The sequence below is a fragment of the Ornithorhynchus anatinus genome, chromosome 12, assembly GCF_004115215.2.
Source record: "Ornithorhynchus anatinus isolate Pmale09 chromosome 12, mOrnAna1.pri.v4, whole genome shotgun sequence".
NCBI classification, from domain to species: domain Eukaryota; kingdom Metazoa; phylum Chordata; class Mammalia; order Monotremata; family Ornithorhynchidae; genus Ornithorhynchus; species Ornithorhynchus anatinus.
Window position 1 is genome coordinate 18,841,682 of NC_041739.1, and position 18,159 is coordinate 18,859,840.

The 18,159-nt window shown below is 44.7% G+C and overlaps 1 protein-coding gene across 2 annotated transcripts; it reads right to left on the minus strand.

The window, feature by feature from the left end:
- Window positions 1-1,995: 1,995 nt before the first annotated feature.
- NPY2R (neuropeptide Y receptor Y2) lies at window positions 1,996-13,990 on the minus strand. Of its 2 annotated transcripts, none has more exons than XM_007673067.3 (2): window positions 13,679-13,990; window positions 1,996-4,444 (listed from the first exon to the last, which is right to left on the minus strand). In XM_007673067.3, exon 2 carries the CDS (start codon window positions 4,398-4,400, stop codon window positions 3,252-3,254), a length of 1,149 nt encoding a protein of 382 aa, XP_007671257.1. In that variant the 5' UTR covers window positions 4,401-4,444; window positions 13,679-13,990; the 3' UTR covers window positions 1,996-3,251. The 2 variants fall into 2 exon arrangements, with proteins under 2 accessions (XP_007671257.1, XP_007671256.1); XM_007673066.3 differs by lacking the exon at window positions 13,679-13,990 and adding an exon at window positions 12,373-12,501.
- Window positions 13,991-18,159: the final 4,169 nt, after the last annotated feature.

Below are 18,159 nucleotides of genomic sequence, written 5' to 3' on the forward strand. Positions count from 1 at the left end.
TAACAATTTGGAATTACAGTAGTTGAAAATACTCAGTTGGCTCTATATACATAGCTGTCCTTTGGGGATTGAAGAGGAAACCAGTGCTTTTACCAGCGTGTACAGTGTGGCTGATAAAGCATGACTATCACCATCCTCCACATCAATTGCATGGAAATATTTCTCCTCGTTGCATTACAGCATTTCCCCCCTGCAGATCAGAAGCAGTTTTTGTTTCTCCACAGAGAGGGTGTGATTTTCTGCTTTGGTGCCCATTCGCTAATTGAGTCGCTTCATTTCTAATTGTGGCAACCCTAGCTGGTCTGCCTCTTCGGTCCCTCCCGTCCATTGTTGGGCCACTTAGTCTGTTTTGCTTAGGGTATTTTTAAAACATTTCTTTGTTTATTGTGTTTATGATACAGCAGCAGTTGATGGGGTATCCTGCTGTCTTCCATCCTCCTCACACAGCTGGCCCAGTGAAGGTGTGAGGAGGCAGGGCTGCTTCAAGCCAGGACTCACTTCATTCCAGGATCTTGTAGCTTGCTAGCCTGCTGGGCTACTTGATATTCAGTCTGGCACTTAGGAGGCACTGATGGAACGAAGTCAGTTATGATGTCTGTATTGAATCCAGATCTCTCAGTCATTTAGAAGTCAGATGTCACAGTTGTGCCACAGACTGACCCTTGAATCTGAAGCTTGATGCAACACATTATATAAACCAAAACAAAAAGTTTAGCATATTCTTAGGAACAGATCTATCTACCAATGGATGGACATAAAAACACAGGCTTATAGTGAAAATTCTTTCTAATAGTACCATACAGCAAAGTATTTCATAATGGCATATCCAGATCATTTTCACTTTATGAATGTAGCTTACTTGATCTCAGCCTGGAATTTTTAAAAAATAACATATTCATAAAATTATTCAACTATTTTAGTGACCCATTATATGTAATTGGGAATATTTAGGGTAAGGCCTTTAAAATGGAAAAAAATATATATTTTGAGAAAATGGAAAGATGAAATAACAGGTCCAGAGAGAACGTTTGTTAGATGGATGGACTACAGCTACTTCTGACTTTTACCAGAGTGGTTCCGTTTTGAAAAATTATACTGTAAAATCATTTTCTTTATGAATTTTAGTGCAAAAAGTACAGATTTGGAAGAGATTTATACGGCATTGTATAAACCAGGAAGAAAGTCAAACTCTTGAGCTAAAATAACATACCAAAACCACATGAAGAGTTAAGTGAAACTTCAGTATGTGTAAACCAAATCTACTGCAAATACAGGTTATATTTCATCCTGGTTTTATCTAGTGCCTAGTACAGTGTTATATGCCGTGGGGCTCAACAAAAAGCTGACAGTGGCAGATCCAATTTAAATGATACGCATAAGCTACAAATATTTAAAAGGTTATAATTAATTAGATGAATAAATTCTGTTCCATTTCACTATCTAGTTTTGACAATAACAATATTTATTACTATGCACTTACTTACTATTTGCCAAGCCTTGAGGTAGATACAAGGTAATAAAATTGGACACAGTCCCTATCTCCCTTGGGGCTCTTTAAGGTTAAGGAATGGGTATGTTGCTTCTGGGTATTCTCCAGAAAATTAATGATAAAGTTCCTACAATCTTCTCAAGGTGAGCATTAGCTTTTTCTACTCTGGACAGGTATATCTTTTGGAAAACATTTTTTAGCGAGAATATTTAATTTGATCTGAATTTGTAAAACAAATCTGACATCTGACAACAAATTCTTGCAAGTGTGCTGTGCAGAGAAGAGATTTGTTTGTGCTGCTTTTCTGGACCCACCCAACTTCTAGGCATGGACCTGGCAGTCAGAGGAATCTGGGCTCTCATTCCGGCTCTGCCATTTGTCTCTTGTGAGAGCATGGACAAGTGACTTGACTAACTTCTCTGTGCCTCAGTAACCTCAGCTGTAAAATAGGGATTAAGGCTGTGTTCCCCATGTGAGACAAACTGTGTCCCACCTGGTTACCGTGCATCTACTCCAGTGTTTAGTGCAGCTCCTGACACATAGTAAGCGCTTAACAAAAACCATTAAGCAACAAAAAAACTACTAGCCCTGCCCTACCATGTCAGTGATTAGTTCTTCTAGAAAGATGACATAGTCTCCCTCCCTTCAATGGTACAGTGTTCCTTGAACCAAAAGGAAGGATCAGGATTCCTTTCCATGCATTTAGGATCTAGGCTCAAGGCTCTACATCTAAACAGAGTCTATGTTCTCCTCTGACCAAGGGAAGGAGAGTCAAGCGGAGCCATCAGTTGGAAGGACATGGAACTGTCAATTGGGAGGAATCCTAGACCAAATAGGAGATATACACAAGAGTCTAATCCTGTTGGTAACCCCCATAAACCTCTGACTACCCAGGATCAATCAAAACAGCTCTCCACTGATCTGGATAGATGACTACCAAAAGAATTAGTTACAAATCTCCTTTCGTCCATTTGAAAACAAAATGGAGTGCTTGCACAATTAAGAAACAAGGTGATTTGGGATTTTTCTTTTTTTTTTCTTCAAGAGAGGACTCTCGATACTCCATGCAGACAAGACCATGCATTCTTCAAATTCAGAAAATAACCCCTAATCCGCATCTTGTTCTCCCCAGTTTCAAAGATCCTTTGCCACTAAGTCCTAAGGATTTTTTCTCCCCAGAAATCAGATGACAATTTATAGAGAAAGCTTAAAATTCACGACAGTGTTTTTGCCAGGTTTTACCCTTGGCATTAGCCCATTGGGCGCAAAACAGCTACAAAGACCACCTAAACAAGGGTTACATGTTGTTCCTTAGAGGAATCAGTGTTTGGCAGAGGTGGTTTGTGAGAAGAGGCATATGGGTGGGTTATGTTTCCCCATGTCCCAGTTATAGCCCCCTTGGGTTCTCAGAGTACATAGGTAAATTCTTGATTTTCCTGCTTCCTTATGCAATACAAACAATGTCACCTTCCATTTCCTTCATCCCTCTAGGCAGGCAAGGTCTTGGAAGTATCTTCCTCTGCTTATGCTCTTCTTTCATTCTGCAATCCACACAACTGTAAACAGATGTTTTAAAAATAATTCTTTGGATTCGTAAAGTTTCACGATAATGCTGACTCTCCCTTCCACAGCAGACCCTTTAGCTTGAGTGCTGGTTTTCTTCTGCATACCAGGAAAATAGGATGCACCTAAGTATTTCTGTAAAACTTGATTTATGCCTCTACTGAGAGTCTGGACTTGCCTTTTTCCAACACGGGATTCTTTAGACATTGGTAGGCTCCGTAAAAGAGTCATTAGCGCCAGGATTCTTTTTCACTTCTAGGTGGTTCTTGGCTTTGAATGTCACAGATACCTCGGAGTGGATGGAGTCCAGTCTCTGTTCACATTGGAAAGCCGAGAGGAAGGCCGTCCTGTAGTTGTTGTTCATCCATCCGTATAACAGGGGGTTGGCAAAGGTGGAGCACATGGCAATGATGTGAAACACCGTGAAGATGAGTTTGTACTCCTTCAGGTAGCCGACTTGGCTGTCAATGTCGACGGCCAGCTGGAAGGCGTGAAGAGGCAGCCAGCTGACTGCAAACACCACCACCACACACACCAGCATCTTGGTCGTTTTTTGCCGCCGCCGGTGGTACTGGTCATTGGTTCCCCCGGGGCTGATGTGGTTCTTCAGTTTGCTCCAGATGCGGGCATAGGCAAAGGAGATGATGCCCAGTGGCAAGATGTACTGGATCAGCAAGGAGGAGAGGCTATACACCGTACTGTAAAAGGTCTTCCCCTTTCCCGGCCACTTCTCAGTGCAGGCCACGATCTTGAAGTCAGGGATGATCTCGATCAGGGAGTACTCCCGGAAGATGGCCAGGGGGCTAGCGAGGAGCGCGCTCACTGCCCAGGCCAAGCCAATGATCAGGAAGCTGATCCGTTTGGAGATCTTGCTCTCCAGGTGATAGATAATGCAGCGGTGACGGTCCAAGGCTATCACCGTCAAGGTGATTGTTGATACTTGCACGGCCAGGCCTTGGGCATATGGCACCAGGTGGCACAGCACAGGGCCCATTCTCCACTCCCCCATCAGGGTGTAAGCGAGCGTAAAGGGCAAGCAGAGGGTATTCACTAGGAGGTCCGCCACGGCCAAGTTGGCAATGAAGAAGTTGGTGACGGTACGCATGTTCTTGAACTTGATCACCACGTGGATCACCAGAGAATTCCCAATCACCCCGAGCAAGATGATGGAACAATAAGCCAAGATGAGGACAATCTGCACTTCAATCAGCTTTGTGCTGTCTATTAGCTCCGGCTCCGGTCTAGAGGCCAGCTCACCCCGCGGTGTGGTATGATCCGGCCAGGACCACTCTACCTTCACTTCCTCCTCTGTCTGGTTCTCCTCCATCTTTTCCTCCATTGGACCCATGTTTTCTGAAGTCCAACTGGCTTCGGGCCCTGAAGTGGGAATGCCTGCAAGGTAACAACAGAGAGGTAAGAGGGAAAGATTGCTGCGAAGAATCACTACCCATAAAGAGGTAATATAGGATTCAATCACTGGCAACTTCCTGCCCTGAGTGGCTAGCCAGGATCATGTGGTGGAAAACAGGAGATCGCTTCTGTGCATCAGTCTCATAACTACCACTTCCAACCAAAATTAGGTAACAAAATGAATGGACTGTCTGCAGAATTAGGAAGCTATCTACTCTCCTCTGCCCCTGCCCCTGTATTAGACTACGATACAATTCTTCTAGTAGGCAAGATTGCCAAAGTGTAGTTAAGTAATTCGTTTAATCCAATGCGCATCCTCTATTCTTAATAATAATGCTGGTGTTTGTTAAGCGCTTACTATGTGCAGAGCACTGTTCTAAGCGCTGGGGTAGACACAGGGGAATCAGGTTGTCCCACGTGGGGCTCACACAGCTGACAAGTGGCAGAGCTGGGATTCGAACTCATGACCTCTGACTCCCAAGCCCGTGCTCTTTCCACTGCGCCACGCTGCTTCGTGCAGAGAAGCAGCGTGGCGCAGTGGAAAGAGCACGGGCTTTGGAGTCAGGGCTCATGAGTTCGAATCCCAGCTCTGCCAACACCAACACCAACATTATTATTCTTGTAGTCAAGCTTCTAGAATGCCTCTAATATTGGCAAGCATAACAATGTTATGTCTACATCTATTTTCTCCTCTCCTATTTTCTTCTTTCCCCTCTTTTTCTGCTATAGGGGAATAAGTATGAAGTTGGCAGAAGAAGAAAGCAAAGACTCCCTCCCACTCCACCCCACCACTCTTTCTTTTAGAACTCAAAAGATCCTAGCTGCCTCTTTCAGTTTTCTCCTTCAAAATATTTTACTACTTGCCAATCTATGCAATCTATGATTTGCCTGATATGTGCTGTCTTTAGTGCCCTGCTCCTGCACTTGCCCTCTAGAAGGATCCAGCTTAGACACCCCTGCCTGGAAGCAGCAGTGACAGGATATTATCTTCCAGCAGCACTGATGTGCACCTCCTTCCCAACTCTTAAATCTCCCTGCAAAGGAAATTCAAAGGCACCTAGTCATAGAACCAAGTTGTGATTGCACAAATCTGCCCCAAGACAATCAGGCAAGGAAAATAAAAAGAGAGAGGAAACGTCATATATTTACTTACAAACAAGTGATAAGTCACTAGCCTGCAAAGACTCTGCTCCCATGAACATATGAATACATGCATTGCCAATGGTGTGTAAGCATTTTAATGGTATCACACATAATATGAAAAATGAAAATGTAAAACATTGTAAAGCAGCCACTGTTTAGTCTTCCTGATGCTTTGTTTCTGTTGGCAATGAAATACATATGTGGGACAAGAGTGAATGTGGAGCCAGATGAAAGAGAGAATTCAAAGCAGAGAGAATTAATTGTCTTGAAAACAAATGAAATAGAAAAAGAATCCTATTTTGCATATTTAGAGGATCACAAAGTGTGATATTTCAGATGAGTCCTCTCAGTATGAAAATTATGTGTACTCTTACACAGCAGGTTCCCAGTGGCATGCAATATGTATTATTTTAGGTTAGAGAAAAATTTGAATTAGTATGGCATCCAATATGATTCCTTTCAGTAATTGGATTGTCTTATTATATGTGATTGTATTTGCCAACTGCCAGCTAACTCTGGAGCAGACTAACAATTAGTAGCACTCTCTCTTCAGGGCTTGACTTGCTGGATGCATGTATACAACATCTAAGACATGAATTCAGGAGCATCCCAATTCTCGGGGACTTGATTTTTTTTAAGGTTCAGTATTCTTCTCTTCCCCAGGCTGTCTCAGGACCACTTACACACTAACCTAGCTCTAAAGAAAAGTGAAGATGATGCCAATTTTGTCACAGACAGGGAGCGATCCTGAGAGATCAGTGACATTTTAATAGTCTTCTGAGCAAATCTCAACTATCAAAGTTGAGACCCTGAAACACAGAAAACTACCATCAGGTGAAGAAATCTATTGAAGAAATCACCATTGCAACCAGAGCCATGAAAAATGGTAAAGAACTTGGAATTGATGACATAATTATTGAGGTTTAACAACATTTAGAAGATGCACTATGCTTCAACATTTACACTGAGATTTCGTCCACACGTGGAACACTGAGGAGGCACCACAGGATCCTAAAGATACTATCATCATGACCAGCTTTAATAAGAGCTAGCACATTCTCTCCCTGTCTTTCATTGCTGGCAAGAGGCACAGCAAGGTCTAATTGGAAGAGCACAAGCCTGGGAGTCAGAGGACCTGGGTTCTAATTGTGACTTCACCGCATGTTTTCTGGGTGACCTTGGGCAAGTCACTTAACTCCTCTGTGCCTCGGTTACTTCATCTGTAAAAATGGGGATTAAGACGGTGAGCTCCAAGGACATGAACTGTGTCGAATGTGATCAAATTCTACCTACCCCGGCACTTAATACAGTGCCTGGACCATTTTAAGGACTTAAGAAATACCATTTAAAATTTAAAAAGATCCCAAAAAAAGGTCCATCTACTGAAGAACGTTATAGCCTAGCACACTAGTCATGATTTTCATAGAATAAGTAGATACTGTAAGCAGGAAACATGTCTACCAACTCTGTTATATTGTTATAATGTACTCTCCCAATCACTTAGTACAGTACTCTGTGCTCAGTATTCACTCATTAAATATGATTGATTGATTGATTGAAGAAGGCCAGGAAGTAACAGACTATACCAAACCATTTGCTGCCACCAATAGATTCAGGCTGTAGTAAGTCCTTAATAAATTTGACTACTTGGAGAAGTTTTCAAAGAGTGAAGGTGTTACATTCTAGTGAGGCCATCCTATCAAAGATGAGGGTGTCCTGTTTAATCTACTCCCCATTTTCCCTGTAGGTAAAGCAGGATTATATGGTCAAGGTGGACCTTTTCAATTAGTCTGGATGGCCACTTTGAAAGATCAGTCAATCGTATTTATTGAGCACTTACTGTGTGCAGAGCACTGTACTAGGCTTGTACTAAGAGTACAATATAACAATATATCAGACACATTCCCTACCCTCATTGAGCTTATAGTCTAGAGGGGGAGACAGACATTAATATGAATAAATGAATTATAGATATGTTCATAAGTGCTGTGGGGCAGGGAGGGGGATGAACAATGGGAGCAAGTCAGGGTGACGCAGAAGGACTGGGAGAAGAGGCGAGGAGGGTTTAATCAGGGAAGGCCTCTTGGAAATGTGTCTTCAATAAGGCTTTGAAGGTGGTGAGAGTAACTGTGAAACATGAAGAGAGAGGGTATTCTAGGGCAGAGGCAGGATACTGGCGAGAGGTTGGCAGCAAGGTAGAAGAGATCAAGGTAGAGTAAGAAGGTTGGCATTAGAGGACCAAAGTGTGCAGCTTGGGTTGTAATAAGAGTAGTGAAGTGAGGTAGAAGGGGGCAAGGTGACTGAGTGCTTTGAAGCCAGTGATGAGTTTCTGGTTGATGCAGAGGTGAATGGATGAAGGACGTAGCAGAGGACCTAACCTCCATTATTTTTTTTTAACGGCATTTGTTAAGCACTTACTATGTGCCAGGAACTATTCTAAGTGCTGGGGGGTAGATACAACATAATGTATTAGCCCTGCACCATGAAAAGTCTTCACATCACCAAAGACCTTCATTGGCAATTATGAACTAAAGATCAACATAGAATCCTCTTTACGTAGGCAGTATACTGAACCACAAAGCAATGGTAGATTTTTTAAAAAGTAGAACTATGAATCAAGGCCAACACACCTGTTATGAGACTGATTGGCAAAGAGTAATTGTAGAACAAAATTAGGCTCTTTTTCATTAAGCGGTGCTTACTAAGTGCCAGGCACTATACTAAGCACTGGGTTAGATACAAGCAAATTGGGCTGGATACAATCCAAGTCCCACATAGGGTTCACAGTATTAATCCCTAGTTTGCAGAAGAGGTAACCAAGACAAGAGAATTTAAGTGCCTTGCCCAAGGTCACACAGCAAACAGTGCAGCGGGGTTTCAAATCCAAGTCCTTCTGACTTCCCAGGCCTCTTTTCTCTCTTCTAGGTCATGATGCTCTAAATTAAACTGAAGGCCCACAGATCTTTTTGTAAGTGCTGTCCAACCTTGTCTATAGTTGTGAAACTTGAACTATCCCAGATGCTACAATTGGCTTGAGCAGTTTAATTAGTATTACTTATAAGCCAAAACCAACATCAAATAGCAGGAATGGATCATGAATAACCAAGACATGGAAGGAAGCTAAACTTCTAGCTTTGGAGCTATGCATATTTCAGTGCAACTTCACTGGAGAGACACATGAAAATGGAGAACACTAGGACATGCAAAGAGTTGCTGCAATGATGAACTGAAATGGAGCCACTGAAAGCAAGTTGGGGAAGACAAAACATTTTAAGGGCACTGAATAACTGTCTCAGGCAATGGACATCCCAGTGGAGAGCTGGGAGACAACTGAAGCAGAAAAACTGTCATAGTACACTACAATCAAATAAGGGCACTTGCTGAACAGGATAGTCAAGAGGCTCAGGATAAAGTGAAAGCATGTGCTTTATTTTTTTCTACACACAAAGGCAACAGACAGGACCAGCTCTACCATAAAGGCAACCTAGCTTTGCTGGTTGAGGTGCTACTGTGGGCAAGGATCAATAAATCAATCAATGGTATTTGAGTGCTTATTGTATGCAAAGCACTGTACTAAGCAGTTGGGGGGTATGTGTGTGGAAAAAACACAATACAATAGTGTTGGTAGACATAAAGAGCTTATATTCCAGAGAAGGGGAATTTATGGTCTAGAAGAATCTTGCCTACAACTCTATTACACTGGACTTTCTCAAGCAGTTAGTGTTTTGCACACAGTAAGTGGCAGTAAATGTCACTGGTTGATTTGCCTAGGAGAGCCCCTTTTTTCTTTCACACTGCCATTACTCCTTAAATGGTTCAACTGCTCCCATGGAGCAAAAATGCCTTGAACTATTTCTGCCCACACCAAACATTCCTTGATGCGCTCAGCAGGGACAGAATTGTCAGAGCCATATTGGCCTTTTTAATCACATATATGCCCTTAGGAAAGATTTCACAATCAGTGGGACCATCTTCAGAGATGAAGAATAACTATATATATGTCTGTATACACAAACACACACACACACACACCAGTGTGGTTGACTAGAAAGAGCCTGGGTTTGATAGTCAGGAAACCTAGGTACTAATCAAGGCTCTGCTGACGACCATCAGATGATCTTGGGCAAATCACTTACCTCTCTGTGCATCGGTCTCCTCACCTGCAAAATGCTTTTACCTCACAAGGAGGTTATGAGAGAACAGTGATTGATATAAAGGTGCTTTGAAAAATACAAGTGCAATACAGGGTATTACTATTATACATGGCTGTCATTTGGGTTTGAAGATGACACTTCCAATGGTGAATTTTATCTGGGTATGTGACTGTGCCTGAAAAAACAGTTATGTGACTTACAGCCACTTCCACACTGTGTACAGATAAAGATTATTTGCTGGGGCAGTGGTATTTGCTATTTGCTACTGATGTTTTGAGTTTATCTCAGTACAGTACCTCGATCTTCCCAAAACCCTGGTTGCAAGCAGGTAGTAGCCCAGGTAATAAGAAGTAGATAAAAAATAAACTCCCCTGAGATATATATGCATTTGAAACACTTATAGTTTATAGATATTATATTATACATTCAAAAAATGTAGTTGAAATCTTACTATGCACAGAGCTCAACGTATTTGCAGTTGCTGGACTGAAATAGTTTAGTACGACTTTGCATAATTCACAGGGACAATGTTAGGCAGAATCTCATATTCTACTATATATTTTCCTTCTTTCTTTCTATAATCAGAGAAAATTGAAATTACCGCTTTCTGCCCTCGGAATGGAGGCTTGAAAAGACAGCTCAGTTCTCAATGACTTCTAAAGATACTGGGTCAGTTCTTGAAAGAATACAATTAGGTACTCTTTACAAGTCATTACCAGAATTCACAAGAGTCCAGTAGTCTATGCTTCTAGAGTTATGCTTTGCTAAATTCAAAATTGATCGGAGATTGAAGGATATTAGTCATAATTGATATTTATATTTTTTAAAATTATGTCCCCTCCATCCTTGATTTTTTGGTTTTTTATTTTGGTTTTTGTTTTGCTTTATTTTATGGTTGTATTTTTTTTTCCAATTAGAATCTCCTCGCTGGTTGCTCTGCTCATCCAACCTTCCTGACTTTGTTTTTCCTCATAGTGGTACTTTAATTCCAGGAACATTGAAGAAATGGAGGACACTAAAGATCAGGGGACTTTGGGGAAGGGGGTTGTTTTTAATAGCCAAGGGGAAAAAAAACTGGACAAGTTATAAAATTTTATTTGAACAAAGGGAAAAATCCAATTTCCCTTCTCTTGACATACCTCAACAAGCAGACTGGAGTGGGTGCAATTTTCTGCTAATGAATGCAGAAGGGAGCAGAAAAGGAAAAGTTGGGTTTCCAAATCCTTTTAAAGATGACAAAAACTTTGGATTCAAGGGTTTCGAAAAGCAGCATAGTCTTTGCTTCCTCTGGCAACTGCTCCTAGGGCTACAGTTTTAAACTTATGCACTGCACCACATTCACCAAATTTTTTCCTCCCATCCAGTTACCCCGGACAACCCTGCTATATCTAAAGATCACTTCTTCCCACAGCCGGGGAAAAGAATTTCTCTAAAAACCAGGAGTGATGCCCAGGCAGCAGGACACTCTAATGACTTAGGGTCAGGAGGGGAACCAGAGCAGGCGAGCTCCTGACCAGAGGCTACCATCCTCTCGGGAGCGCACTCCCTCTAGATGGTGAGCCCGTTGTGGGTAGGGATTGCCTCTCTTTATTGCTATATTGTACTTTCCCGAGCGTTTAGTACAGTGCAGAAGGCTCAATAAATAAGATTGAATGAATGACACTGCCGGGTTCCAGCCCCGAGCTCGCTTTGTACCCTGATTCCTCGGGGCTTGGGAGAGGGAAGAACGAGGGTTTGCAAGTGCGGGGAGAGGACAGTCCCCGGGAAAGTCAGGTAACGGGAAACGCCCCGGTGATTGGGAAGATCAGCCAGGGAAGCGTGGGAAGATCAGCAGCAGGGTGGACTAGTGAGATGCAGCGTGGTTTAGTGGAAAGAGCCCGGGCTTGGGAGTCAGAGGTCGTGAGTTCTAATCCCGCTCCACCATCTATCAGCTGTGTGACTTTGGGCAAGTCACTTCACTGTGCCTCAGTTACCTCGTCTGCAAAATGGGAATGAAGACTGGGAGCCCAGGGTGGGACAACCTGAATACCTAGGATCTACCCCAGCGTTTAGAACAGTGGTTGGCACAGAGTAAACGCTTAACAAATACCATCATTATTATGATTATTAGGATCGACGAACCAGGAGAGAGAAACCTGAGCAGAAAGAGACGCACAAGCGCCACCCTTCCCAGGGGGTGCAGCCCCCTCCCCCTCCTGCTCAAGCCTCGCCCCCCGGCGGTAAGTGAAGCAGTGTAGCTTAGGGGAAAGAGCCCGGGGTTAGGAGTCGGAGGACGTGGGTTCTAATCCCGACTCCGCCACTTCATTCATTCAGTCGTATTTATTGAGCGCTATGTGCACAGCACTGTACTAAGCGCTTGGAATGTCCAATTGGGATAGAGACAATCCCTGCCCAACGGGCTCCCTTGTCTGCTGTGTGACCTTGGGCAAGTCCCTTCACTTCTCTGGGCCCCAGTGACCTCATCTGTAAAATGGGGATTGAAAGCTTGAGCCTCACGTGGGACCACCTGATGATCTTGTATCTACCCCAGTGCTCAGAACAGTGCTTGGCACACAGTAAGCGCTTAAAAAAATACCATAATAATAATGAAGTGGGCAGGAGGAGACGACTTACCTGCCGAGCCCGCTGGCCGGTCCTCCGAGGAGAGCCAGCCGCTTCCTTCGCCTTCCGTCCCGCCCGCAACAACGCGCGAAACTCTCCACAAAGTTGCAAGGAGGAGACGGGTGGCAGGAGCTAGGGCAGGGGCAGGGGCAGCAGCTGGGGCAGGGGCAACAGCTAGGGCAACAGCTGGGGCAGGGGGGACGGGCAGCCGCTGGGGTAGGAGCTGGGGCGGGGGGAAGGGCAGCGACTGGGGCTGGGGCAGCAGCAGGGGCAGCTGGGGCAGGGGCAGGGGCAGCAGCTGGGGCAGGAGCTGGGGCCGGGGAAAGGGCAGCGACTGGGGCTGGGGCAGCAGCAGGGGCAGCAGCTGGGGCAGGAACTGGGGCGGGGGGAGGGGCAGCAGCTGGGGCAGGGGCAGGGACAGCAGCTGGGGGAGGGACAGCAGCTGGGGTGGGGGGGGTAGAAGTTGGGGCAGGGGCAGCAGCTGGGGCAGGGGGGAGGGGCAGCAGCTGGGGCAGGGGCAGCAGCAAGAGCAGCTGGGGCAGGGACAGGGGCAGCAGCTGGGGCAGGAGCTGGGGCAGGGGCAGAGGCTGGGCCAGGAGCTGGTCTGGAAGAAGGACCGGCCCTGGAGCTGAGCCTGAGAGAGAGATTGAGGCAGGAGCTGGTCTGGAAAAAGGACCGGGACTGGGGCAGGAGGGAGGGGGATCGGGAAGGGCGAGAGGGGGTGGGGAAAACCGGATAGAGGGAAGGCGGGGGAGATGTTGGAGGAGGGATAATAATAATGACAATCGTATTTGTTAAGCGCTTAATATGTTCCAAGCACTGCTCTAAGCGCTGGAGCACAGTTCTAATGCCGGGAGATGGGGGAAGGGGGAAGGCTGGAGGAGGGATGCATTCATTCATTCATTCATTCATTCAAGAGTATTTATTGAGCGCTTACTATGTGCAGAGAACTGTACTAAGCGCTTGGAATGGACAATTCGGCAACAGATAAGAGATAATCCCTGCCCAAATGCAGGGGAGAGGAGGGGACTTGCTGGAAGGGAATGCCGGGGTTGGGGTAGGGGGGCTCCTGGAAAGGGGGATACCGGGGGGAGGGATGTGGGGAGGCTGCTGGAAGGGGGATGGAGGAGTGGGGAGACAGGGGGCTGCTGCAGGGTTGGGGGTCCCTCTTTCTGGACGGCGGCTCGGACCCTCCCAAGTCCCCCGAGCCTCCGGGCCGCCCCTAAGCTGCGCCGCCGCGGGCGGACCCAGGCTTCCACCGCACCCCTTTCCCCTGCTCTCCTCGTCCCCCACCCTGGTGCCCCCCTCGGACACTCACCCTTTCCTGCCACCGGTGCCCTGGAACCCCAACGCCGCGGGAGAAGCGCAGGGGCAGCAGTGAGTTCTCCAGCCCGGGCACGGTGGTTTTCAGGGGAGGTTTTCAGGCCCCCTCCTCTCCTTCACGTTCTGCCCCCAGCCTCCCGGACCAAGCCTCGAAAGGATGGAGCACCGGTCCATCCGCCCCGGTGTTACCTTCTCCAGTGACACGAAGGGACGCTTGCAGGGACCGAATGTAGGATGCCCTTTATCAGTCCAACCACATGGTCAGGGACGAACCATCTAGCATCAGTAACTTTTTCTTATAATACTCAACACTCTTCCCACCACTAAATGCTATTACTCTTACCGCTAGTATTAGCTTAACCGAACCCCTCCCTCCTCCCCCTAGTTATACACCTTCATTCATCTTTCCCTAGCATTTCCTAAAGTGCTCTGCACACAACTGGTGCTCAATAAATACCACTGATTGATTCCCCCCGCCTTTCCCATTTCCCCTTCCTTCTGCTTAACTGCTGCTCACACCGAGGTTGCAGGACAGTAAGAAGGGGAGGGGGAGGAGACCACTACTTAATCTTTCCAGGTTTCTTACTCTTCAAGTGAGAGAGTTCAGGATCTCTCACGTGTATATCTACCAACTTTTAATATTCTCCTGTCCCAAGCACTCAGTACAGTGCTCTCCAAACAATAAATGCTCAATAAATATTGATTGATCTCAGCATCCTGATCAAGTGAGACAGAGGAATTCACAGCCTGCTGACACCCAGATCTCTTTCCTCTGGTGTTTGTTTTTTTCTAGTTCTTTCTCTGGAAGACACCAATCTGCTTTCTTGTGTGATTAAATACCTGGACTTGCCTGCGTAATTAAGGGATCGGGCCATGGTTTACCTGCGAGGTTGGCAGTACACCTCCTGCATGACTGATGCCAGAAGAAAATTCCGGGGCCAGCCACCCTGTTTTCTTGCTACAGAATGGGAGGCAGAATATCAAAGTTGGTCAGTTGAACTGTGCCATTTGGGGGTGATTCATTTCAGGAATCTCCCTACCCAGAATCCTGACAAAGAATTCACAAAGGGGAAACAAATCAATTCTTCTTGGGATCATTTAGCAAGAGAAGGAGGCAGCATAGCCTACTAAAGAAATCCTAGAGTATCAGGAAATCCGGGCTCCCCCTCTTCCCTCAGTCAACTTGTCTTTGTTCCCTCGGGCTAGTCACTTAGCCTCTATTCTTCATCTGTAAAATGGGGACAGTGATACTCCTCAGCTCACAGGAATATTGGGAAGATGATGTAAAAGTGCATAAAAAGCTTATCAGCGCCTCAGAAGTAAGCAGAGCTAGAACTGCTAAAAAAAAAAAAAGGTACCAAATTCCCTCTCCAAAGTGCCAGCCAGGATGTATTTCCAAGGCTTTTCCCTGAACCCACCAAAAAATGGTCCAAGTTTCACTTCATTTCAAAGTGCCAGATCTGAGCTCCAGTAAGATTCCCCGCAGTTTAAACTTGAGGAAAATGTAATCAAAACAGAAGATATTATGAGATAAATGGCCTGTCGTTTTTAATGTTGCATAAGGATCACATATCATTACAAAAACGTGTCTGAGTAGAACATTAGCATTGCCATCCTATATCAAAACAAATGGTCCATCCAGACTAGTGTTCAATCTCCAACTATGACACCAAAGGATGCTTGGAGACTGGCGGTTCTTTTTAAGGGGGTGGGACTCTGAGCAACAAATCCAGGGGGAGTGTAGGAGTTTAATTCACTCTGATTGAAAATTGCAATAGCATAAATCACAGGAGACCTGTCATTGCTGTTGGTACCACCATCTCCCTGTTCTTCTCAGAGGGTTGGGGACCCCCACCCCCCAGACCCCTTTCTGGAAAGCAGAGCTCCAGAAATCTGCCTCTGTGGGCAACTCAGGGGGACGCTGGTGATTTGGGATCTCAACTGCTCCAACAGGGACCATAACAGGGTTGTGGCTTGCTAAATTACAACTCTCTCAACAAGCTATTCATGAAGTCAGATAGATTAGCTTCATGGTGCCCTCCAATGCTCCCCTCAATACCCCTCACAGTGGCAGCTCTCCAATGCCCTGCTTTCCAGGATGTGCATGCAATCTAGCATCCCTATTTCCCCTTCAGTAACCCAGCTGTTCTGATCTATGTTTAGCTATGTTTATGATAACATAAACCTGTAAAGACATTTTGCTTTTCTAGTTAAAAAGAAAAGAAAGCTCTACTGAAAATGTTTAAGATGTGTTTAATTTATCTTTCTAGACTGTTTTACCATTCTACCAGAACACCATCTGTATTATATTTAACAGTGTTAAACTTGTGTTTTGGTATTCCAGCCTTTTTCATGCTTTGTAAAATATTTGCATCAGTGAGAAAAAAATATTTATGTATGTCTGAAAAAGTGACTAGTTCTCCAGAATCCATAAATCAATGAATGATATTTATCATGTTGCACTCATGAGCTTAAAATAGAACATCAACCTAGGTAGAACTCAATATTCTAAGTTAATGAGTACAACTGAAAAAAGACAACTGTTCCCAGCCTTCAGGGAACTTATAACCCAATATCAATCAATCAGTCACATTGATTGAATGCTTACTGTGTGCAGCAATGTAGTAAGCACTTGGGAGAATACAAAATAACAGAGTTGGTAGACAAATTCCCAGACCACAAGAAGTTTACCTCTAGAGGGGGAGACAGAAATTAAAATAAATTAGTTATGTTCATAAGTGCTGTGGGGCTGAGGGTGGGGTGAATAAAGAGTGCAAATCCAAGTGCAAGGGTGATGTTGAAGGAAATTCATTCAATCATATTTATTGAGCACTTATTATGTGCAGAGCACTGTACTAAATGCTTAGAAATGGTAGAAAAGGAAACCAGGGCTTAGTCAGGGCGGGAGAAAAGGAAACCAGGGCTTAGTGAGGGAAGATCTCTTGGAGGAGATCTGCCTTCACTAAGGCTTTGAAGGTGGGAAAGCTTTCGGGTATGAAGGAGAGGGAGTTGTAGGCTAGAGGCATGATGTGGGTGAGGGATCAATGGTGTAATAGATGTGAATGAGGGACAATGAGAAGATTGGTATTACAGGATCAAAGCATGTGGGCTGGGTTGAAATAAGAAATCTGAGAAGATAGGGGGCAAGGTGAGTGAATGCTTTAGAGACAATGGTAAGGAGTTTCTGTCTGATGTGGAGTTGGATGGGCAACCACTGGAGGTTCTTGAAGAGTGGGAAAAAATGGACTGAACAGTTCTGTAGAAAAATGATCTGGTCAGTAGAATGAAGTATGGACTGAAGTGGGGAGAAACAAGAGGCAGGAAGGTCAGCAAGGAGGCTAATACAGTAGTAAAGGAGGAATAGGATAAACACTTGGATTAAAATGGTAGGAGTTTGGATGGAGAGGAAAGGATGGATTTTAGTGATGTTGTGTAGGTTGAACTGACAGGATTTAGTGGGTTGAATGGGAGCGATGAGTTGAGGATAATGCCAAGGTTACAGGCTTGTGAGACAGGTTGAGAGGTAGTGCTGTCTACAGTGATGGAAAAGTCAGAGGGAGGACAGGGTTTGGGTGGGAAGATGAGGAGTTCTGTTTTGGGCACTTTAAGTTATAGGAGTCGGCAGAACACCCAAGTAGAGATGTTCTGAAGGAAGGAGGAAATACGAGACCAGGGAAAGGTCAGGGGTGGAGATGTGGATTTGGGAATCATCCGTATGGAGTTGGTAGTTAAATCACAGAAGCAAATGATTTCTCCAAGGGAGTGGGTGTAGCAATAATAGCAATAATGATGGTATTTATTAAGAGCTTACAATGTGCTATCAATGTTCTAACCTCAGGATATATATACAATAATCTGATCAAACAGTTTCTATACAACATGGCACTCGCAGTTAAGGAGGTTCAAAGGCAGGAAATGGAGTTCCACAACAGAGACGAGCTCCTTAATAGACTGTACACTACCAGAGATAGTAAATATAATAGAGCCACTACAACGTAGGCTAAGAAATTCAATAATGGGCCTGACTCCCATCCAACCTCTAACCATCTTCATGTTCTCAAGTGAGACAAAGCTAAAATCAAGGAAAGGGAGAAGCTCCTTTGATCATACTCACAGCCTGTCAAATGGGAGAATCACTGCTGGTCTCCACAGCCACCCAATAATGGAACACCATTATTCTGCTTCAGTCACATATAACAAGGTACCTATCTGAAGCAAATATTTCTCATGTGCCTAATCATCTTGAGTGCATAAAGCAAAGCTATCCCTCAATATGTGTACAGTGGTGCAGACGGGGAGATAAAAGTGGGCAAAGGAAAACCTCCTTCTTCAGGGAAAGGGAGAGAAGAACTGAAGGTAGAATCAGGCTAAATTTGTCATTAAAATCATAGTAATGAACACCCACCTTGCTAATTATCTCTCAACCAAGACTCTCAATCCATTAAATCCAATTTGGATTACATACATATTGCTAAT